This window comes from Acyrthosiphon pisum, chromosome A1 (genome assembly GCF_005508785.2).
Source record: "Acyrthosiphon pisum isolate AL4f chromosome A1, pea_aphid_22Mar2018_4r6ur, whole genome shotgun sequence".
Taxonomy (NCBI): domain Eukaryota; kingdom Metazoa; phylum Arthropoda; class Insecta; order Hemiptera; family Aphididae; genus Acyrthosiphon; species Acyrthosiphon pisum.
This window is the reverse complement of record NC_042494.1, coordinates 146,126,285-146,153,271: the sequence shown is the minus strand read 5'-3', so window position 1 is coordinate 146,153,271 and position 26,987 is coordinate 146,126,285. Positions and strand designations below refer to the sequence as shown.

Here is a 26,987-nt window from a genome sequence, read left to right as displayed (position 1 = left end):
AAATTCGTGGGGGGGCTGGCGCAACGTACGTCATAATAATGTTATAATAACAATGGATGACGTAAATGTGTACCTATTTTACCACATTTTACAATAATATGGTCTCACTTAATAAATAATAATGATTAAGGAATAACGATTGACGGTAACATTTATTTTTTCATTAATAATTTATATTGAATAGAATATTAACGACGATTGTCATATTATTATAATATTATTCTGTATATTATTATTGAACTATATACATGGGTCAATTAACCTATAAAATATCTATAGTTTTTCCGCATAAATTATACTTAATCGGCTGGCGATTTCTAATCAACTTATCGACCAGTAGGTATTACATTTTACAATATTATTGTTCGTACTGAAAATATAATTTATTATTATTATTATTATAATAAAATTAATACACGTCAGATTCGCTTAAATAATATTTTGACTGTCGTCGGCGATGTAAATAATTTAAATAAATAAAAGCGTCCATTAATATTTTACTCGTAGATTATACGTATTTTTTCAGTGTTCCGTAAGAAGGACGCAAAAAATCAAAAAATAATAATAATGCTATATGCTTCTGGCTTCTCTCGTGAACGTGCACTGCACACGACCCTCGATTTTCCATATAAAAAAGCGTTTTTACACCATTAGATTTTCACGTCCAAATGTGAAAAAGGCGACGCCTCGACGGTAATGATGATGATGATGATGATGATGATGATGATGTACTGCAGCCGTTGTTCTATGTATTTTGTTTTATTATGAACAATGATCGACTCGATATTTTATTAATAGTACCTCGGAGCTCAGATCACTATTTGTTTTATCTCCCTGATGCGCATCACAACAAATTCGCGTTTAGCAGCATCAATCTTGTGTTGTTACTTGTTTGCTTTGACACTGGAAAAATTTACTTATGTAAAATATTATAATTTAAAAATGTTCTCTAATATTCTCTCCATATTCTCTATCTGCCAGTATTTATTGCAGTTCTAATGACGTGATTACCTATATTATTATATTAACATAACGGAGAATATTATAACACTAAAATAACAAATTTAACACGTTGTGAGAGGTATAAATGTTAAAATATAAAATTTTTGAATTTGTAAAACACCGTAACAAATAATGCGCAAAAATCGTGAAGTTTCGATATAAATATGTTGATAAAACGCTCGGTATAATATAGTTTTTAAATGTACTCAAATAGTCAATAAAGATAAACGCATTTGGGTTTTCAAGGAAAAACAAAACAAAACACATTTTTTCGAACTAAACTTACTTATACCTATTATACTTGGTTACACAGACTGTACAATACGTCAATCGAAATTGGAGTTGAAATAAACTGAATTTAATATATAAACAAATACTTTCGAATAATTTAATGTCACGTAATAATATATTATACCTACCTATAACACAATGCGAACGAAAAATCGATAAAACGTTGAAAGATATATTGCAATTCATTAATTAAAAAATCAACGAGCAGAGAGTTGGTACCTTGACGGGCTCGAGGAATGCTACTTTATATATTGGTATACGCACCTCTATATATATATACGACGTATATATTCGTTTATATTATTGTAATAAAATACTATAAACCTATAGTCTCAGAACCATAAAAAGCAGATTTTGAACAAACGAGATATTTTATGTGATTGTATTTATCAAGTTCTAAACGTTCGTCCTAAATTCACAACGTTGTGTACCAGCTTTATATGATATGTTTCATTTGCGCAAACGCATAATAAATTCGAATCTCTTTAGGTATAATGTATATTATGGTATGACAACGAATCGAGTCCAGCGCACGTATTTTATATGCATATAATAAGATACAACTCAATATTATTATGCTATTAAAATCAAACGTGAAATAAGGCGATTGTCGTGGCGGGACAATTATATAGGCAATAATATATTATGGCATTCTTGTCCCAATATTGTCCGTGTCTTGGTTTTGTATTCTGAGTGGAACGATAAAGGATAGCTATTGCATATATTATAGATTTATATGATACCCGTTGTGACTTTTTGAGACAGTAGAATAGCATGCAAATTGTATGCAACGCCTGTGTGGAATGAAAACCGTACACAGTAGAACAATTTTTTTTTGATTACTAGGAATTTTTCAAAAATCGATAAAATCGGACAAAAATAAAATTGTGACAAAATGAGAGTAACTACATAAATACCTCTTGGAAAAACGTCTTGTTATACATTGATTATTCTAAAAACAAAATATATATAAAATAAAATGTGTACTATTTGCAGCACAAATCAAAATGAATAAACAGTATAGGTAATAGGTATATATAGGTGCCTACAAAGTTATTTGAAACAGACATCATGTTTTATGACTAGAAATTGCTATGAAAAAAAATATATACTACTGGGTTAGGTAGAATGTGGAAATATCATGGGAATGAATGAATATATGATGTATATATTTTATAAAAACTCGATTATTGTTTTACAATAGATTATGTGATAAAAGTTTTTTTCAGCTTTTCTGACGCTCTCGTATTATACGCGTGGTAGAAGATTTTCCCGCCACTCACAAAATTCCCCGTCGGTGATTTCCTCGGAATGACTAGTTTTTTCTATTAGCTTCCCATCAAAGGTCAAGTACTGCGAATTTAAAAATGCCGTGAATTCTTTTGTCACGTATGTCACGTCACACGTCATTGCACCGATTAGCACGTTTTTCTATAGGCCGTTCACATATAAGCAATATTATGTCGAGTATAAAAAATTAAAACGCGAATACAAATCGTTGTTGATAAAATGTTTGATTTCCTAAACAGCTTCTAATAATTTTTGAACAAACAGTTTTATAAATCAAACACGCACAAATGCTAGTTTCGTATACACTTAGGTATTATAATATTTAATGTAGGACCGCAGCTAGATTCGCAAATCGTTTTGATAAAACACTCGCAATTACAATCGACTGCAGCGTCGAATACATTTTTAAAAAAAAAGCACAGTACACATAACCTTTGTAAAATCTTTATCTGGAAAAAAATCCTAATCGCTAAAAAAATTAATCAGAAAAAACTTCGGTATTGAATGTGCGGTACAAACATGCTGTGGGACGCTCTGTCGCGAGTCGCTTTTTAGTGCATATATAGGTACATATCATTATTATTATCATAATATCATGAGCGATGGGATTTATGTAATAATACAGGTATATAACGATAAAGTAAATATAGAAAACTGCAATCATGACCCTTGCGCAGTGTACTCGAGCACTAATATATATTATAATAGGTATATATATTTAAATATTATACGCAGCTTATTTATACTGTAGTACTGTAATACGGATGAGCACACATCGCGACGAGCTGAAAGAAATCGACTTGATAGCATTTATTTTTGCTCTAATCGGCGGTGTTCATATAATATAATATTATTATTATCATGTTTAACGGGATATTATTCTATATATTATAGATTACCTAAGTATAATGGAATCGTATTGCGAGAAACTCCAGCGAGACAGTATCCATATATATTATATTATATAGGTAGGCACACCGTACACCCACATAATATCAACATAATAATAGACGCCTACATATACCTTATTCACATTTAAGTGCGCACAAACACGCATTCCGCAGATATCGCTATAGGTATATAATAACGTGTACACAAATAATATATTATTATCGCATGTATATGTATGACAATAATACAACACGAGTATACACAATACAACTACCGGATACACGGTTGCCCGACAGTATTATAATAATATCGTCGCATACATTCTATGAGAGAAAAACGTTATCGCATCGGCTCTCGCCCGCGTGTCACATACAGCCGGAGAGGGTCGTCTGACGTTTCGCACGACGTCTCCTCATTTTGGCAAAAACGTGTGTATAGGTATTATGACTATACGCGATTTATAGATTTTCAAAAACTATGTCGGAAACGTCACTCATACTCACAATATACATTATCCATCTATATATGTATTATATAAATGTGATAATGGAAATCTTTGCTCCAAAACTACTTGTTCAATCGTCATGCAGTTTTTTTTTTTTAAATTAAAGGCGACATTACAGAGCATAGATTTAGTTCGATAAAGTTGCAGAGATGAGATGATGGTCCTACTACATCTGGATGGCAAAAATATAACAGTGGCACCATCTGTCCAGCAAAAAATAAACTAAATCGTAATGTATTTTTGTTTATTGTAAGGTCACAGAATTGGTTGTAGAATTAAGTAGTTATAGTAGTAATTAGTATTTATTTTTTTTGTATATTGGTTGACATTGGTAAATCGGGAAGATGAGGTGCAAGCATGCATCAAATCGAATTTTCGCACATTTCCTACCTAGGTGGTCGAGTTGCACTCACAGCGAGTTACACTCAAAAGGAATTGAACAATCACAATTTTTTTTAGAGATGTCATTTTTTACAGGTGACGAAGTGCGCGGACTCAGCTAGCAATTAGCATTATACATAACACAGATCGTTGTACATAATATTATTATGATTTTAATATTATATAATGTATAACACAAAACGAATTTCCGCAATTCGTTATAACTTATAAGCAGGCGCTCGGCTCACCGTAAAACCGTGTGGCAAAATGCCGAAGTCTGCAAACGTCCCGCGAAGTAAATACTTAAACACACACGTATACATAATGTAGTTTATGTACATTTCACATTTGCACGTGAACCGCCGCCATCTCATCTGGAAGTAGCGCAACTCCTCTTTCCCGGTCATACGATGTTTTAATGGTAATATTATATTATCGTGTAGAGAGGAGGTCTGCACAACAATAATAAACGTTGTTGTCTATAGAGTCACAGCTTCAACCACCAGACGGTAAAGAGACCGTTTGCGGGACGGCTCACTGACCTGGAAACGCCGCCGTTCATTACATACCTATAATAATAATAATATTATTATTATTATGAGATGTGTGTATAGTGTGTGTGTGTGTGTGTGTGTGTGTGTGTGTGTGTGTGTGTGTGTGTGTGCGTACATTTCATACATAAGTCACAATTTACTGTAACACAAGCGTTACGGTTTATTTTTCGCGTACTGCACGTGTATTATAATATTATAGTATATTATGATACTGCAGTAATAATAATTATTAATTACATAAACGCCGTCAGACGGACAACAATAAACACGACTTCATATATATATTATATTTATTATATGTATATAATATATATAATGCTCATCCACGGAGGTCATAAATTATAATTACCGTTTTATTTTACCGGAGAAAATATAACAACACTCTTTGACCTCTCGTGGTATACAACGGTCGGTAATTTCATTACCGCGTATATCATATATCGTATATATTATCATAATATTCATCGTAGTCAGCTCTTTTGGTTTTTCGTTAATTTCACCTCGCTGCAATATAATACATATATATATATATATATATATATTATACATAAAATATACACACGTGGTACGCACAATATTTTTCGATTTTTATTGACATCGGGTTCGTCGACTACCTATACCCTCGGCCACCAAAATTCAATATTTATTCGCACACGTTAGGAAATTGTAATAATATGCACATACAATATTATATAGGAGGAACCTACGTAATATACCGTTAAAACGTACACAATTTCCCTCCGCCAATATATTCTACTTTGCTGTGTGTCTATTGCATTTACATAATATTACATTGAGTGTATATGGCAGCAGACCGCATAACGATCGTGAAAAACCATCTGCCGGTGTGTAGATATATATTATACCAATGTTCTAAACGCGGTATAAACCATTTGCGAAAATGTCTTGGCAAACCTATGAGGAAACCAATCGGTCCTTCGAATAATATTGACATAGGTTAACACCTATATTATTATGAATATTATCGGATATCGATGGTTAAAGGGAAAACTGCAGTCGCAACCCTCGTCTTAGTGGAAATGTGGTTTCAACGACATATTAAATTTCATTCTTTATAATATGACCTGCAAGTTTCTCAACCCACAATTATTGGTTCTTATCATATCATTTTTCCATTTATCCTAAATAATATTTGAACATTGCAAGCCAATGATATATACCTATATAATTTATGGTGACAAGTGTTATAAGGCGTCGGTCACAACTACTAAGTAGTAACTAATAAAGTATAATAATTTATACTTTAAACTAATAAGTAGTAGATTATAATAGAATTACTATGCCAAATGTGTAGTAGGTAAACCCCAAATAAATCACCAGAATTTAAAACGCTGTCATAATAGTAGGTATTAAATGGTGTAACTCTAAACTGGGTCAAAAATAAAAAGAATTACGATATGTTAATAATAATGTCATATGTAAAATCATGTTTTTTGGGTAACGATGACAGTGTTGACTTATTAACAAAAGTTTAATAAAATAACAATATATAATAGTATATTATGATTTAACTTTACCACGCCGTGTAAGTTTATATTTGTTTTGTGTACTTTTATGCAATTTTTGCGATGTTTATTTGTACAGTGTTCCTTTTTTAGCCGTAAAATTCAGTTGTTTATAAACAGAAGCCGAAAACCGTTAACATTCTCTGCATTATATATGTTTATATGTATTTAGTATATAACGAGCGTACGCTGTGACGGTTCCCCTGAGACAATTTAGCCAAAAGGCCCAGTTTCTGTCACATCACTGCACCCATAGGTAATCGTTTGGAAAATAAACTTAAACGTTGTAATAATAATTTATATATACCAGACGAGGGAGACTGCAGTGTGCAAAGTGTTTAAACATTATATATTATGTGTGTACAGGGTGTCCCGATGAGATTCGCCGTTTTAAAGGGCCGCGGAATGAGGGGAGGACCCAACTCATTTACATCAGCGAATCATCGAGAGACACCCTGTGAACCAACTTGTAAAGTCAACCGACTAATATAATTTATTTTCACTACATCGTATAGCTTTAATTTACTCGGGTAAATATATTTTTTGAAAAAGAAAAAAAAAGTTCATAATTTCTATTACGCACAAAATAATACCTATAATGGTGTAATAAAATACGTTCGCGCGAAAAGACGTTTTTCTTTTTTTATAGGTATACTGTACAGCAGTAATCACTATAACGAGCATCGCTTATTAGAACGAGATAAAGCTAACAACAAAAAAAAAACGCTAGGTTCGAAAGCCGCGTGTCTCGTGTTCAATGTCCGACTGCAGTGAATGGTACCTAATTTTAGATATTATATTATTGTAAACGTGTCGCCTTCGTACATTCAGAATTTGTTTCTTTTTAGAAAATAAATAATATCGTCGAATTCAATAATAAATCCCGTCGGCGCGTTTTGCAGCGTAGGTACTGCTGCTGCTGCTGCTGTGAATAAAGATAATAATATATAGATTATGTTTCCACTGCAAATCATTACTATCCGTCATTGGTTGTCCGAACACACAGGGGAAAAAAGACGACCGAGAGCATTGATCGGTTTCGAATGATCACAGTGTAGTAGGTAGGTATACGTAATAATAATAATAATAATAATAATAATAATAATAATAATAATAATATTATAATGATTTTTTAACGAGAAAATGATGAAACTCGCTGGATAAAAAAGACGTCCGTAACGAGTTCTACGTATATAATAATATTGTACCTGTACATTATACATAATAAAATAATATTATTTGTCAAACCATACGGCCAACGCGTAATAATAAGTCTGTGTGTGTGTCCTGCATAATAGCCGTGATATTGATAATTACCAGTGAAGAAACAAATCCCATGCACACTAACCCCAGTGGCTCCATGTCGTTCTTGTATCTAGTCTGAAAACAATATTTTACAATAACATTATTGGTACGATTGGAAAATATTCGAATGATTTGATTAAGTTAATCGTTGCCTGCGTTAAGCGTTATATCATAGGCGTCATTATGAGGGGTAGCGAGGGGTATCAATAGCACCAACTTTATTAGTTTATCCACCGACTGATCCCAAACTTCATTAAACCACATGCAGTTGAATTAAAAAATATTATTCAAGATGTTCGCTACCTCTCACGGTTTTATTCCAAATGATGACCCTGGATGTATAATGGGTATAGTATTTGTAAAAATAAAAAAATAAAAGAATAAAAAATAGATTCATTTCATCTACTTATATTGAATAGGTAATACATTTTCCCGGTCAGTCTGGTCGATCTACCGTGTAGACTAAACGGATATAACTTGCACCTTCGCGACCCACATGCCAAACAATGGCCCCTAAAAAATGTTGCACTTGCACTTTCTGATGCACACGTGCTCATGCGCTTATGATGTTGTACCGTATAACATAATATTATTAGTACGATTATATTATATTATAGTCTAGGTATAATATTATGTTATACGGTACCTATACATCATCATAAGCGTGCGCTCGGATGCAGCAGAAAGTGCATGTGCTGCATGTGCAACATTTTTTTGGTTGGGCCGCAGAGGTGTGAGTTGTAGCTGTTTAATCTACACGGTCGACGGTTGGTCGACTGGCCAAGAAAATGCATTATTCAATATAATAGTAGTAGTAGAAATATGATCTGAATCTATTTTTTATATTTTTACTTTTTAATCTTTACAAATATTATACCCAGCTTACCAGCATACAACAAACAGGTACCTAACCTAGTTAAGACTACGAACTATATTATTACAGGCTACCAGTTAATAATTTTCAAAATTAATTCGGCCGAATGTTAAAAAATGAACCGCTTTATGTTGTGTGCTGCATCTGCGATTGAAGTCTGCGCACGCCTGTGGTAGTGTGGTATTAGTACACACATATATATATATATAAATATGTATATGTATATTATATACGTTTTGAAACAACAATTTTATAAATATTATAATAATATATCTGTTGAGTTGTTGTGGATTATAGAGCAATCGCAGTGATAATATAAATATTTATAATTCGTAACATTAACGATATGACGATGACGCGGTTATAACGGCGCTGCTGGTGAAAATAAAACCGCATTAAAACAGGCGCGCGAGGGACAAATCATAATATTCCGAACAGATTTCGACGTTCGCAGTCGCCGCCGGTCGTTTTGGAATCATTAATAATGATAATATTATTATTATTATTATTTTTTTAATCACCGAAAATTGTTTCGCTCCACACAAACTCGATAAATATTCGGACGACGGTGAAAAATATATTATGATATTTTCGCGTACCTATAGATACATCCATCATAATATTATAATAGTATTTTCTACTCGGCTTCTGTATAATTAAAGATCCGTCGCCGGAAAACCGCGCGATAATAATAATAATATCTTATTGCAGAGATCAGCGAACACGTTCTATTTTTCACGAGTTATTAATTCTGACGGTTTTTTCAGAAGCTTCGACGTATATAATAAATTAATATCAACCGACAAACATACAATAATATTAATTGTAAATAATATATGTGCGTACTATGTACCTATATATGTGCCGACACATGAACAGACTTTTCGCCGCCGTTATACTGTTACGACTAATATTTTTATTCCGCTTTTGGTCCTTTTCCTTACCAGTTACCACCTCACTCATAATAATATTATGATATTACTCTTAAATATTATATATTATTATACATATTATGACAACAACTTTTTTTGATTGCCATACACTATGAATCATGGTATTCATTTACATCCCATACGGGTCAGTCAGGGCTTGACGATATATGAAACAATAGACAATAGTTATCAATTCATTAACGTATAATAATAATATAATATCCACAATCGACATATTATAGGACATCCGACCGATCCGCGTAAAATACTGTTATAGGTACAATAATAATGGATATATTAATTGTTTCATATTATAATATTATTTATATTAGTCTCGTGACTCGTAACACATGCTTTTATTGTTACGACCTACTTAAATCTCGTGTACGGGTGCAGTAGAGGGTATGGGTGCAAAATCGTTTATGTTTATGAGGTAAACGATAGATTTATCTGATTTTTGTAACACCAATTCAACGCGTTATATTATTTATAATTTATGACTATTGTACGCTTATGTCTACACGGTGGATGTTTAAAGGTCCTAGTTCGGCAAACTTAACACAATATTCGTACAAAAATCAATATCGTTGATAAAATAAATTTAGTCTCGTTCCGATGACCTATATACATAATCCTCCCTCTCGACACCCCCCCCCCCCCAACTCACACACACCCACACAAAGACAACAACGAATGTTCGCCTAACAAACTTGCGTCTATTAGACCACGCATACACCAATTGCAATATTATATAGTATTTATATTTACATTGTATTTACAAATTTGGAACTCGTGATTCCGATTTATTCTGTAGGTCTGTAGCTGGGACGAACTACTGCAGTAAATATAAAACATAGATGTAAGAAAAGACAATTTCCGATATATTTTATTTACTGTATACATTTTTATTTTGTTTCTGTTTTACATTTTTTATTAATAATTGTTGATCATTATCAATGGTTAAGTGCAATACGTATTTTGATTTATTCGTATAATAATAACAGAGTATTTTAATGTACAGAAAAAAATGTCATACACACAACACACACAATAATATATGCTAGTATACTAGGGGGTCGGTACTTGAGCTTTACACGTGGAACAGACCTTCACTAGCGAGTGTTTAGCTGTATTAGAAATTACGTGTTAGGCCCGAAAGTGATGAATTTACTAGTTAATAAATCTCGTTGAGGGGCACTCGTTTACTGGTTGCCCAATAAATAATAATTATTATTATTATTATTTCAGACAATTTCGTAGGTAGCATAAAACTGTTTAAAGCTATAATTAGTGTTTGAAAATTTCATGAAATTTAAAAAAATGAAATATTTCGTGAAATATTTCAATTATTATTATTTTTGTAGTTTTGAATGTAAAATATTAAATAATTAATCTAAATAAATTAAATACCTCATTAGCCATTGACACACATTTTTTTCTTAGTTTTAATGTATAATAATATAATATTGTATTTTTTTGCTGTACCTATTATTTGATGTAAAAATGTAAAATAAATAAGGAATAGATAGGTATATTGTATATGTACCATGTACGTTGTAACTTATATAGTTATATGTTAAAAATCAGATCAGAGTTTTCTTGATCGAGAATCCTTATGACATTTATTTGTATAATTGTATATAAAAATAACATAATAAAAATAAAAATATAAAAATGGAATATAAATTTTAAAAAAAACGCTTGGGTATAACGTTTATCATATAATGTGTTATCATATAATGTAATAATTATGTTATGTTATGAAGATCATTGTTTCTTATTAATGTTAACATGTATTATAATTATATAAAACAAAAAACATAATACATATTAAAAAGAAACAGTAAAAGGAAACCAGTACTTAGGTATATATTATAAAGATCATAGTTTTTTGTTTTTTTGCTAACGATTCACATGAAATAATATAAATTATAATTATAATTTATATATAATAAAAATATAAAACAAAATAATATTTAAAAAATAAAAATGAAATAATTAATAAAAATCCAATATTTCACAACTTCAAATTTCATTTGAAATATTTCTCATACTTCAAACACTAGCTATAAAAGATCCGTTTTAAATTATCTGATATTGACATTTTCATTTTAGTATTTCCTTAACCAGGACTTGAATATTTGAAAATGTTTATTTTATAATGTATATAGTCCAATGTAATATTTGTTTTGTTCATATATGGAAAGCCATAAATCTCACCGAAGCTTGTGACTTGAACAAAAGATTTATTTTAGTACAAGTCCTTTAATTTTTGTATATTATATCCGTCGTACGTCGTATAAAGTGTTTCCGTGGCAACAGATTCGGAGGAAAGAGGTTAAATCCTTTGTACACGGCTTTTAATGTGTGTTTGTCTTTCGAAAATAATAGTAGTTTTACGATATAACGTAAACACATAGCACAACATAATAAATCAACTTCGGTTTTCGTCTTTTCCTATACTTTGATATTCGTATAAAATACTTTGTATCATGACGTATACATTTACTAGGCAGTAATAGTATAAATACTACCCTATAAATATTTTACAGTTACCAAAAATATAACTGCCGTTGACCATTGTCGTATTATATATAATCTTAAAATGTGATAAATAATAACAACAATGACGACGGAACTTAGAGTGCCAACCTTAGAAACAATTCAATAACAATTTGATGGTTGTGTTTGTGCGCGAGTATCAACCGTGTACCAATATTGGTGTACCTACGTATACCATTTAAGTCTTGACCGCCCGCGCCACCGAAATTTAAAAAAATTAAAAATGCAATTGAATGGGGTCGCATGGGGTCGCTGTACTGCGTGTAACAAAGCACAAAGCATTATTTTATATATTATGCACCTAAACGTAAATCGTGATTGCTCGCAATTGATTTTACACTCAAAACGAAATTATATCCTCTCCTCGAGTGCCGCCGGACTGTATACTCTGTGCCAGTGCCCGTAGGCCATACAGCTTCCAAATACAGAGGTATAACATTAATTCAAACGATCATCATTTACGCTGTCGTATAATATTGTATTATCCATTTTAGTATGATTCCAATCTTCTAATGATAATTGCATTTCTATGTCAGGTGCTATTCGGGAGTACCCGAAATTCGGATCAATTTAATAAGTAATAACCCACTCGACGCGTAATATGCGAGTAGGGCATAATATTATGTATTTGCTGTCCTATTCCGTTTCAGCTACTGAATGTATAAATAATACATGATTTCAACTCCTTAGGCAGGCCAATAGTGTAATGTGAATTTAAATATGTAATTTCTTTTAGATTCGGTCGACTCTTAGTTTTTTTAGTTTATTCAAACTATTAAAAATGTGTATAATTATACTTACATAGTGAACCGTGCATGAAATTATAAAGCATGTCTTTTTAAATTAGTGGGACGAATTATAACGTGCATTTATACGTAAATTACGATTTTTTAACTTCATTTAAATTTTTTTTAGTCAAACACCTCTGGAATTTTTCATCATTCTTTTTTCGAGTTAAACAAAATTATTACATACCTATATTCACATAACGTGTCCACAAATGTTTTCTAATGTTGACCAAAGTCTAAGAGATAAAATGTCAGTAATACCATAAATGAGATTAATGTATAACGACCCCCCTCCTCTGGAAAATATATTATTAAACAAATAAAATTTACTTTGATTACCTATATCTCTATTTTAAATGAATAAAAATAACTTTTGGATATAAGTTAAATTTCTCAAACTTCACAGCTTATTCATTTCACTATTACTACTTAACTGCATTTTTTATCATCTGAATTATTGATTCATTATAATTGTTCATTTTAGTACAGTAGAAGGATATAATGCAAGTGTTGAAATAGTGTCATTATATTATTAATGTTTACAACAATTCAAAAGTACTTAATTTTCTACGTCAGTATATTAAACTAAGCAATTTGAATTTATTAACCAATAATTAATAAGCTAACTGTATCTACTTCAACTTTGTATTTTTCGAGTTGGTATTTTTGATTTTCAATTATTAATACGAAAATATTTATATTACATAATGTTTATTACATTACAATTTTTTACTATAATAATTTAAATTGGTTGGGTTTATTTTAATGCTATATAGTATAATATAGCATATTGTGCAATGTGTAGGTATTCATCATCGTATTATTAAAAATGCAATAGTCATAAATCATAATAATCAATAATACCTAACAACTTCTATTGTATATTAATTAATTTTAGATGGGTGCCAATATCATGAGTACTTGTATGGTAACCTTTAACTAGACCAGTAACCAGTTTATTAAGCTTTAATATGTCTATGCTATATGCTATGAAGATATGAAGCATAAGTAATTTACACATTTACAAATATTTAAACTGTTTTTATTATTTATTTAATTCCTTCTTCTTGTAATGATCCATTATAAATGCCCAACTCAAAGTCTAGGTGTTCCACTTGTAAATCTTTGTCAGAATTTTCGAAACAAGGAAAACAGACGAACAATATGTTATACGTGTATCAATCAGACTATAATGCAAAAAAATATTATAAAGTATCGTTTTTTTCAGGAATCTGAAATCGGGATGGTGCGATACACTAACATCATACAGCTCATATCAGTGGTGTACTAATGGGGAGGGGACATTTTATATAATGCAATTCTAAGTATGCCACTAGCTCATGTACACACTATTCAGGAAATATAGTACCTACCTAATGATTCACAGACATCTGTATTCGGTGTAGTAGGCAGGGACTGGAACCTTGATAATTTTTAGGTTAAGTTCCCAATATTCAAAGGGTTCCGATTCCTTCTTTTCGGTGAGGTTCCAGTTCTTGTAGTAGTAAGCAGGATATATTCCCCAGAAACATTTTTTGTTGCAGACATTTTCCTCCCATTTTTTTCTTTTTAAGTTTACCATTCAGTTATAATACTATTATATTATTTATTATTTAATATGAAATTATTTTTTTCACCTAGGTATCGTCTAATTTTCTCTAAATACAGAATAAATTTCGAAATTTTTTCATAACTATAATAAACTATAGATCATAGATGTATATATTTGATGATTGTCTACTTGAAAAAATAAAAATAGATATTAAAATAATAAAAAAAATAATATGTTTATTGTTTATACATATTAATACATTATATTTGACACAGTAAAAAGTAATGTTTAAAAGAATTAAGTAAATATATAGTTTTAAATTAATATAATAGCTAAAAGATTTTCTGTATAAAATATAGTTAATAATTAATGAAAGTATTTGGATTTCTGTCTTAAGACAAAATTAGACAAAAAAATCAAATAATTTACATTAAAAAATAAATAATACAATATTCTTAAATAATAAACTAGGTTTATGGGGGAGGGGGGATGTTCGAATCAAAAAATGTGTCGGGGGAAGATGTCCTACTATGCCAGAAATAGTTAGGGGGGAATATTCGGGGAATCTCAATTTACCCTATCTATAGTAAGCCTGTAATTATTGATGTACCTACTAGGTAAAATAAATAAATAAATAATATTATGAACAACCACGTTAGAAACGTATTTTTCTCACGAGTAGTAAACGGGCGGCCCCTTTTTCAGCCAGTGTCACTTTTCAGCAAAAACTTACCGTTCCCTTTTCGGACAGCACCTACAGTTTTCTTTAAAATTTACAATTATAACAACTGAACTTAACAATTCTTATATTTAATTAAATATGATTGTATCCAAAAATGTGATTTTTTTTAAGCATTATTACCTACAACTGTAAAAAACTGAAAAAAATTAAAACATATGGCAATAAACTGTTATAACATATTATTATTATTACAATTGATTATATTATATTAGTATTCATAATCAATGTTATTAGTGATTACTTACATTATAATCCAATAAAAATTAATATAGTCATATAATACATATAGCCATCTAGGTAATAAGAAGGTATGTAATAATAATTATGATAGTAAAATATGAATTCATGAATATGTCAAAATATTAAGATTTCCGATTACATTAATTGAACAAAAATTAATATAGTCTTATAACACCTATGTAACAATAATAATTATGATGGTAAAATATAACCAAATATGAACGAAATTAAACTTACATTGCAGAGTAAAGGTAATAAAAATTGTAAAATTGTTCTAACAAAAATTAATTGTTAATTTATTTGACTAAGCTAATAATATGTTAAACCATTTTATTGCCAATTGTTTTATTTTATTATTTTTTCACTCAGTTGAATATTTATCAAAAAATCACATTTTTGGATACAATCATATTTAATTAAATATAAAAATTGTTAAGTTCAGTTGTTATAATTGTAAAAGGACAAAAAGGGAACGGTACGTTTTGGCCGAAAAATGACACTGGTCGAAAAGAGAAGGGTACATTTTGGCCGAAAACAGTGACGCCCTAGTAAACATATCGTGGTCTAAATCGTTTAGAGTAGGTAGATATAGGTATACATATGTTAAGTAGACTTATTGCGATAAAAGGATCAGGAAAATGGGAATACTGCGGTAAACCAAAGCCACGGTTTTTAATTAATTTAAAGGTCATACGGGGCGAAGACAACGACGGCAGTTTTACAATATTAGGGCATCACGCATTGAAACACGACAGCTGATGTTCGTCAGACATTCCGTCTGTCTGTCGATGTAATGTTTGTTAGCAGTTCCGGAAGGGTCGTCGATGCCACAAAAAAAATATGAAAAAAAAGACATTCTGCGCACAAGAGCATAGGCATCATGCCGAAAATAATTTACTAAACCTCATACGATGTGTTTTCCGAAGTAGCACTCAGCGTGTTATGTGCAGTGCGCACACGACTGCGTATATTATATCGACGGCCAAGGCAGCGTATACACGGTACCTAGGTAATTGGTATATACCATCATCACTCATCAGCGTATTATTATATCTAACCCAAACACTCGAAACAGCTAAAAATGTGTCCCGTGATCCGGTGGTCCACACGCACACACATTCGTGTTTGTTAACGCCGTCCCGATGAGTGGTAAACGAACGTTATGAAAGGGTTAAAGTGGCCTCTCCAGTGCCTCTCGTATCACGCCACCGCTGGTATATTATTGTGCTGTTGTAGTGTCGTGGCGAATGCAAACCGAAACCCTAGATGTTATATAATAACCAGGACCAAGCTCGGGACAGGACTCTCATATAGTGCCTACATGACATATATTATTCATAATCATAAACATATACAATGGGAACACAACACTCAATAACAGGTATCATAAGTACAATTCGCAGGTAAACGTTATACTATAATTGCATACCGTTATATTATGGGCAGTGTGTAATGCAGTGTCGTGTCGTAGGGTAATTTCACACGGGGCTTTTGAGTTTTACGTGGCAGGGTGACATGCCACGAGTTGTCAACCGTTATCTTCGCTGTGCGATTTCATTACTTTTTAAAAAAAAATTATTCTTTTAAGGCTTCAGACTTTTATGATTTCATAACTGAGTTAATGTATTATATTATTCTCACTATAACAATATTAAACTGTCTGTAGCTCCAAAAAAATATTTAGATCATTATAGAAAGCGTTCCGATATAATATAATTATAGGTAGGTAATAATATGTATAAGCCCTGAACCTGGAACCAAGGAACATCCTCAAACTATTCCAATTATTTTCAAAAACGATCCCCCTATCAGTCAAACATAGTAAAATTATATTATTATATTATGTATATATACACACATATATGTATATATATATATATATATATTATACATACATCATATACCTTATATAATTGAATTTTATTTTAACCTAATTTATCAAAAACCAATTTGTTTGTCCAACAGTCCTGAGGATAGCTTCTAATGATAATACAAATATATTATGTACACTATGGAATTTTTATATACACACATAGGTATAAGTGGCATGCAAATATACGCACTGTGCTGTAATATACCGTTCGGATCCTAAAAAAATTGCAAGTATAGGTATGTGATACTGGTGTATAACAACTGAATATTTCAAACGAATCAATAATATCGACTAGATGTACGTACCCACTACGGTACTATCGATATATAGATATATTTTATTTATATATATTTAAAAATAGTAAAACACTTAAACTTCGATCGGTTGTTGGACCTATACCTACTTTAAACGCTACCTGCATCAAAGCAGCGGATACAAATTGGAAACTAATATACTTACGTGATACACAACGATAACATAACATTATATAGGTGTCCTGTACTTATATACAATGTGTGTAACTTAATATATAATATGTATGTATATTGTATACATCATAATGATAAATACGTAGAAGACGCAGGACTGTTAAATTTCACACACTAATTTATAAAATGTGTATATTACGTTGGTGGTTGGCTTGAAATTAGGAATTCGACTATCCCGCTCCACAACATTATTTGAAATTTATATTAGTATGCAGTATGAAAGTGTAAATATTTAAGACTGCGAAGGCCGGGTGGGTGGTATTTTTTTACGTGTGTTATGGTAAAATAAAATTCTTGCAACCACTTTGTATAATATATAGAATACGCGTACATGATATTATAACGTAACATAGGTAGGTACCAATATTAAAAAGTTAAAAGGTACTTATATACATATACATAGTATACACATATAATATACAAGTATACAACATAGCTACAATATGTTATTATTATGGCACAACAACATATTACTACAGTGATACTATATGAATTAAGTGTATCAATAGGAAAATATTAAGTATTTGACTTTGTTTTGTAATAATAGGGAATCAAAAATATAAATTTAAATAATTTAAAATACAAAAAAAATTATAATTTATAACCTATAATATAGGTATTATAAGTACATATTTCATTTGTAGTCGTTCAATCTTTGGCTGTATCCACCTACATACATATGATAATTGAAAAAGTTTATACTTTAAAACCATGCATTTGATAGAACGACGTGTAAATACGTATTACCTGTAAGTACAAAATGTATAATTAATAAATTGGAATTGTAAACCAACGTGGTTCGGATTCGGATAATGTACTGTTAGAGACAAAGACCTCGGAGTTCAATTCCCGCTTTGTTCAGGGTTTCGTTTCAGTTTTTAATTAGAAACGCCTGAATTCAGCTGAGCCAAATATGTCCTCAACCAATACCAAATTAAAATTAGTTACAGACAGGATATACAGTATTGAGACTGAGTGTGGGAGATCGTAAAACCAATATAATAGTTCTATCACTCAATTGGGGATCTGATTGATTCATGGTATAATATTTAACCAACCTTGTGTAATATACTAATATGATAAGTATATTATGTATAATAATATGCTATATAGACATATAGTATATAATATATTTTAATCGTTGACAATAGTATCTAACAACGCGAATTCGAATTTGTCTGTCATCGATGTATATTATGTATAAAATAATCATGATAAAGTCGTTTATGTAAAAATAATATTAATAATAATAATGGAGACGTAAAAAGGCGTCACGTCTCCCGAACGGCCTCTCAGCGGGACTCTTCTTCTCTTTACCAGGAAAACGTTGACCCGCTGACGATGTATACGCGGTATACGGTATATATCTACCAGCTATTATAATAAAAAAAATATACTTAATTTCTGAGAAAAATGAATTGTTCTCTCTCGCCGTGTACGAGATGAGGTAGGGTAAGGCTACCCACGATTTAGTTTAGTTTGAAATACTTTAACATATAAAGACGTAGGTAGGTAAAACGTAACCTAACCTATGTACCTATAGGTACTTTTTTATAAAATAAAATAAATATTATATCGATGCGTGTTCTGAGAGCGCAATAACAAAAGTATCCACTGTGATGCCCCCCAAAGGGCAGAGGAGGTGGATTTCGAGTTAAGAAAACCGACCTACATATTATTATAATGTACATACACGCACGTGCGTTCCTTCCACGTAGGTGTGTGTTCTAATATTATTGTACTTGTCACGGAGACAATTGATGATGATAATAATACGATCCTTTCCGGAATCGTTTCGAATACATAAAAAAAAAATATTGAGCGACTAAAGTACCGGGTCACCTCGTCGATAGCAGTATATGGTAAATCCTGAAAATCCCAAAAAACGTGGCTTCGGTCATCTCCCCATTATATCATACGCGTAATAATAATAATAAATAATACACTTGTCGACTACGTCTGGGCCAGAGTCGGGCCCCGAACAGTTATCATTACACATCGTGACACGTCGAGGTCATCGGTTCACGCCGCGCGCCGGTTTCGGTCGTTATCAAATAAATATCATCGTAGGTACCTGTCCTGTCGTAGTCTCCGTCCGTTGCAGGTAATTACACATACACACCGTGGCGATAACGGGTGACGTCATAACGTTTATATCGGAATGTCCGAATGATAAAATAATACATACCTATAGTGTTTATAGGCCCGAGGAAATCGGAGGTACATATTAATATATTATAATATGTATAAGAACAACGTGTGAACAACGTGTATAAACTTAAGTACCCGAGAAAGTGTCGTTTTTGCCACGGTTTTTCCACGAAAAACCTCGAATGGGTCTATAATATTATTATCGGCCACAGAAGATTTCCTAACCATCTCACTCCCCTACCCCCACCACTTTTCCGTGATAAACAGACAAGTTTGAAAAAATTTTGACACTTTAGACTATTTCGTACGTCCGTCACATATTAAAATCGTCGAAATATTAGCTTATAATGAATTGATTTTAGAATATAATATTAATTGTTTAGCACAAAATAATATTATAATCGAAATGGTTTAGACTTTTAGATAATGAATACCTATGATGAGTCTATTTTTTAACGCCGTAATTTTTTTGATTATTTATGATCAAGGACTATAGTATTATAATATGTTTGGCCACACAAAGACTCCTAAAAAAATAACTATACCGAGCTACACCCATTTCTATAAATGCGTTTATATACGCTCAAAATGCAATAATATTTTATCATTCAATAATATGACATTGGAGTGGTAACATTTAGTACCGGCCGGCCGCGTTGTATGCGATATATTACTATTGTTTTCGCACGATTCGACGTTATTCGCTCAAAAATGTTGACTTCGCGTAAACGATTATTGTGAGACTTCAAGGGATGTTTCTGCAAATCGTGTGTGACGGAACGGCAGGCGGGAATTCCGTGAGTGTTTTGCGTAATCCCCTAGATTATTGTCGCAATTTAAACCCAAACACGGTCGTACATAATAATATATAACGGCGCCGTCTAACGTTTTTCTCCGCTATTTGACTCCCCCCCCCCCCACAAAACCTAACTCGCGCTTCTTCAGGCTTTTTCACTTCCGGGCGGGGCGGCAGCGCGACGGGATTATTTTTTAACGATTTTTCATATTGTCAATGCCTGCAACCGACGAAAAAAAAGAAACAAACAAATATTTACACCAGTGAATATAACAGATAAATGGGTCAAGGTTTTCCGCGCATTTTCGATTTTAACACGCGGCGTACTAAAATGTTTATAATATTTTGAAGCGTCTGAGAGTTGTCAAGATTGTCGGGGGATTATATTTTACATATTATTATTATTATACAATAACCGCCGGTTTAATTACGCGGCCAAGTGTACTCGCTACTCAGTCTACTGACGGTGTCGTGTATCGTTGTCAGATTTATATTATTTTGTTTTTGTAGAAAATCTCGCCATCGGTAATCGCGATGTTTGCAGAACGAGTCCACATCATTCGTACGTTATCATAATATTATTATATTCTCACGCACAAGCCCGTGTTGACAACAAGTGTTTGTTGACGATTTTTATAAAATATATTTGTAGAAAGTTGTACGGACAAGCCCCGATAATGGATAAAATAACGTAAAAATTCGAAAACTGCGTAAAAAACACTCGTGATATCTTTACGATGAAACCGGTTTAAGCGACGAGAAGAGAGTAAATAAATTAATTAAAGTTACGGATTTCGACTATTTATACGCTGGTGCAGCACCTTTCCACAATTTCGCTTATATTTTCTTAAATTACATATTATTTCTTATTATAATATTGTAATATTGTACACATATTTTCACAAAACATTAACTACAGTCCATGATAAACAGTTCTCGTGATTAAAGTATTATCATCAGCCGTAGGTTAACCTACCTATCACCTACTTTTATGATAACTTTTGACGGTTTACATTTATTTTTTATACTTGATGATTTTTCATTTTTTCAACACATAATAATATAATGGTCTGTTCCTTGCAGTGGCGCCCAAGAACCCACCCCCTCACAAACTCGAAATTATATTATTATATATATTTTATCATATTTTAATTGATAATATTAGTAAATATCAAGGTATCAACTAATATAATCTATGATTAATAGTGAACATATTTCAAGTTAATTATTTTATGTTATTATACCCACCCACCCCTTATTTTCAATGTGTAGCGACCGCTATACCTAGTAATAGGGTTGGGCGCCACTGGCTCCTTGTTACTTATATCCATAAGTATATAATTAACTAATTTTATAATAATTACAACGATAAGAAATGATAATCGATAGCAGTCGCTAAACAAAAAGGATGGTATTATAATATCGCCTGACAAAACTGTGAGAAACTTTGGTTTGACAGATTTTAATTATAAAAATAGATTTGATTGATTTACAAGTCAAATGGGGTTTAATCAAAGCGAATTTTAACATTTATTGTGTTTTCAGCAGAAGTACCAATAAATTAAAATGTTTTAATATTATATCTTTATATTGTTTTAATATAAAATAATTAGTTTTGGAAATACTAAAAATAGCTTCGATTAAAACATAGCAAACTTGATAGGTAATCAACGAAAATATCAGTTCAACTGAAGTCATACAATTTTGTTGGGCGATATTATCATATTTTGTATCGTTTTAAGACCCCTGCAAACCCTATACATTTTTCTACAAAATACCTTGGTGACATAGAGATGTAAAATGTCATGTTTTTACTGGTCTAATGAAACTTTTCAAAAAAAAAAATTTTAATTTTGATTTTTGCTTTTTTAGACCTTAAATTCAATTTGTGTACTATTCTACAATTTAAATTGTTTATTATACTTTACATCTCATCAGCTTACCAAATTATATAATATTGATCTATTAGCTGTTATTGATTTAATTAATAAAATAAATTAATACTTCAATAATAGTATCAATCACTCTATGATAATTGATAGGTAATGAAAACTCTCAACATTTATCATTTCAACAACCTTTGAAAGTTTTCAAATTTCATGAAAACTTTCACTTGAAAACTTTTGAAACTGTTCAGCCTTACATCTCTGGTTCTAGTGTTTCGATTTAAAAAATGTATTGAACATTTTTGATTTGATAAAGAAGTTTACTTTGCATTGGTTGATATTGATATTATGTTCATTATTTATAATAGTTTTTAATATATTTAATATAAAAAATTTAAATATTCATAAAATTTAAATTGTTATTCCTGTTAAGAATTTGCTAAAATTTAAAAAGTCCTCCGCCTCATATAGTAATTTTGTTTATGCATTACTTTCATTAAATCAGACCAATGGAAGTATCTAGGTGCTTAAATTGTTGTCAGGCGTATAATTATCTATTTCACGGCCATTAATTGATTTTGAATATTTTGATCTATTAACTGGATGACAATAGTGACCATTATCCATTAACTGACCCACCTGGTAGTACGGAAGTGCGTTGATAACAAATAACCATTAAAGGGTATCAATACAGTTTTTGAGGAATTTAATGTAGGCAATTTTCTATGTGTGTGCTGCGGGTCGTGTAAGCGAGTGCATAGTAAGTGATCATTATTGTAGTGGTTCTGTCGTCTGTCTTGTCTGGTTCCACGTCAATAATACAGCTTAACTTTATACACTAATATTATAAATGTGAATTTTAATGAAACACTGCGAAACTTAGTTTTGTATTTCCTTAATATACCTTACTGAGTGAAATTATAGTATGAACACTTTATTAAACAAATTGGCGAGAAGAAGTTTATCTAGGTCAGAAGTTAACCTGTATATGAGTAGATTTTAGATATTTTGTTTATATTTTCCAATATTTAGCTCAACAACTTGTGATATATTACTTATTTAATTTTAATTATTGAGTTAAGTAATTATTAAAATATCAAAAATTAACTTTTACACAGACACAGATTAATTTCTCTTCTACAATATTGAGAGCAAGAGGTGTTTTTTCTCTCAAATAGCTCAATAAACCGTATTATTGGAAATACCTTTTTCAATTGTCAAAGTATTTTTCATACTAATGATACCCCTTAAATAAGAATACTGTCTATATGATTGAGAGATTACACCCACACGATGTCAAGTTACTAAAATAACGACATATTAATTTGCCTATATTTTTCTCCTAATAACACAGCGGACAGGAAAAAAAACGCAAATAAAAATAACGCCTGAAAAAACCACGTGTAGACAACACAACATTCGGAAAAACCGAAAACCCCGAGAACTGGGCATGGCATGTTTTGAGTGCACCTCCAACCACTTCACCGTAATGGATGTATTAAATTCGAGTACAATGATATACAATTTATTATTGCATATTATTATGATTCCGATTCTGAGCTGCGACGGCGTGTCAGTCTAATATTTTTTAAGGATATAGTAAACTATTATTTATATCAAAATTGAAGAGCGAAAATCCATAACGTGGTATTGCCAAAATTTCAAAAATCGAGTTAAACATCGATTTTTATGGGAAAAAATGTGAGGAATTCGATTTTGGAGTCAGAATTAAATTCTATCGATTACTTTTGTGAATAAAATCGATTTTAAAACTGATGTTCAATGCATAACGTGATATTGCTACATTTAATGTCAATACAAAACGTGGTATTACATGTTCAAGTCAAAACGTATTATTGCCCATGTTGTTTGTATTGGGACATACTTGATATCATTGAAAACGTGGTATTACCAATATTAAATTTTTCTTCAAAACGTGGTATTGCCGGCAATAATGCGTTTTGCATGAACAAAAATAGGAACAACTTCAAAACGTGATATTGCCATTATCTTTACAATACCTGCAATACCACGTTTTGGTCTGTTAACACTTTTTTAAAGTATTAAAACTAAGTTTTAAAGTCAAAATAGATTTATGTTGACACCGCCAATCGTTTTTTTTTCATTTTTTACATTTGATTACACCAATTACAAGTGTTAATTCATGTCATATAACGTGATATAGTTTTTCTTAATTTGTGAACATTTTGATTTTTGGCAACACCACGTTTTGGATTTTCGCACTTCAATTATTACCAATATAAATTTCGATTAGTAGTGTGGTATATTATGTGGTAAATAAAATCAACTAATAAATTAATATTATTCGCAATGGATGCGTTCTCGTATAAAATATGTCTGTTTCAGAATACCTATAATACGCTAAATATTATAGTTTAAGGGGCCTCTCTACGGCTATTATTTAAGGGGCAACATTTAGGCAATTTTTAATCTCGTCTTAGCTGCTCGAGATCTATGTTTATTTATAAATGATTATTTGGGTGAATGTATTTCAATACCACTATCGTACGCGGTACAATTTAGGTATAATTATATGAAACACTCGATACCAATATAAAATTCTCCATACAAATTTTACGAAAACTTCCTTAATATTGTTTTGACATAATTAAAATTAGGTAACGTTGTCTGATTTTGATTCTGAAAAAGTATTTGAAATCAGCAAAAAAATGTCTGTAGATCGTACTTTTGTTTTTAATATTAATTCTAATTTTAATTATGATTTGAAAACTCATATTTTAAAGTTTTCAAATACAGCTCACAATAAAATAAGATTAAATTTTTACAAAATGTTGCGTACGACATAAATATAGACAGTTTTAAGCACAGTTCAAATTTCTTTTCGGAATCAAAATCGGACAACGTAAGCTAACTTTAATTTTGTTAAAATTAAGGTCTTTTGAGCTAAAATTGATGGTAGTAGCAATGCCCCTTAAGTACTTATCCTGCAGTCGAATGTAAAGAAAACAAAATACCACGCTTCCTACAACATCAGCTGGTAAAAAACGAGCATTATAATTTATAATAATTATTATTATTACTGAAGTATGTCATCGTCGAAAAATGACATTCTTTGTAAATCATTAAGATTCAATCAATTTAGTGTAGTATTATAAATATACATACAGCTGTACTTATTATTATTATAAATTAATATTGTCTTTGTTCGATAACTTTGTCTTTAACGAGTGTGGGTGCTTAGACTGCTCCAATAATCAAACATTGTTTAAGTGAATGTGAGCGTTAAGGTAATCGAAAAAAATCTTAACTCTCAGAAATCTTTTAGGTACAGATTTTCGGTGTTTTAGTGCACTAGTATCAGAAAAGGCGGATATACCTGAAATGCATACATAATTATATTATTATAAACAATAAATATATTATAACGACACGAAATAATAAGCCATAAAGGGCCTTGTGTCATTTATACAAATAATACCCTGTTAAAAATCTCATAAGATCTGATTTTTTGTCGAATTTTGAAAACTATAGCTCATTTACTTTTTTATGACAATGATGTAATCGTAAATTGTTGTGCTTGATAACGCATTCAGACTTAACTGCCCAGTAATAAAAATTATGTTTATCAAAATAATTTTGAACAACGAGACGACGTACAATATATTATTTTTTCAAAATGTTTTCCAAGCCCCCAAAACTCTTATTATACGTCATATATTTAGCTAATCTGCTGTTGATCGCATCCAAACCCAGTCAACCACATCACACGTCACTGAAAAATACAATTTTCCAAACACACCATTTTATGTGTTTAATGTACCTTGATTCGCCCCACAGGTGGCCGGCGTCAGCAACCTGGGTGACGCGCTGGTGCAGGCCAACTCCAAAGGGTTTCCGGCAGGCCTGCTGTACAACGTGGCTGGGCTGGAGGGCCGTTCGGGCAACGATAAGGCTCTTTTGGCCGCGGCCCTGGAATCGCCGAAGGTGCAGCAGGACGCACGGAAGGCAGCCGTCGAGTATGCGGTCAAGGACCTGCCGACGAGCCGCGAGAACACGGATGGATACTGCTCGTACTCATGGCTGAGATGGTTGCCGTTCATGGATTGCGAGGCGGCGGCCACCGAGGTCCGACAGGCTATTCAACTGGTCAACCATAAGCGTAACTGTATCCGGTGAACAAGAGTCGAGCGCACAATAACATAATAATAAAAATATTTATAAAAACGAACGTTTTGGCACAATTGTTTATTTTTTTTATTTACACAAAATATGATAGTCTTATATTATATAATTTTTATTTTGTTTGATGATATACAATATCAGTCATTGTGTTAATAAAACGTACCACACTGAACCCAATATTATGTTGAACCTTT

General features: G+C 31.4%; 1 protein-coding gene across 1 annotated transcript in view; it reads left to right on the top strand.

Annotated features, from left to right (window-relative positions):
• The window catches only part of LOC100162346 (uncharacterized), a 34,862-nt gene extending 7,892 nt beyond the window's left edge, over positions 1-26,970 (top strand). The window contains 1 exon segment of the mRNA NM_001162055.2: positions 26,449-26,970. Within this exon segment, the coding sequence (NP_001155527.1) occupies positions 26,449-26,787 (339 nt within the window). The 3' untranslated portion in view covers positions 26,788-26,970.
• The last annotated feature ends 17 nt before the right edge of the window (positions 26,971-26,987 follow it).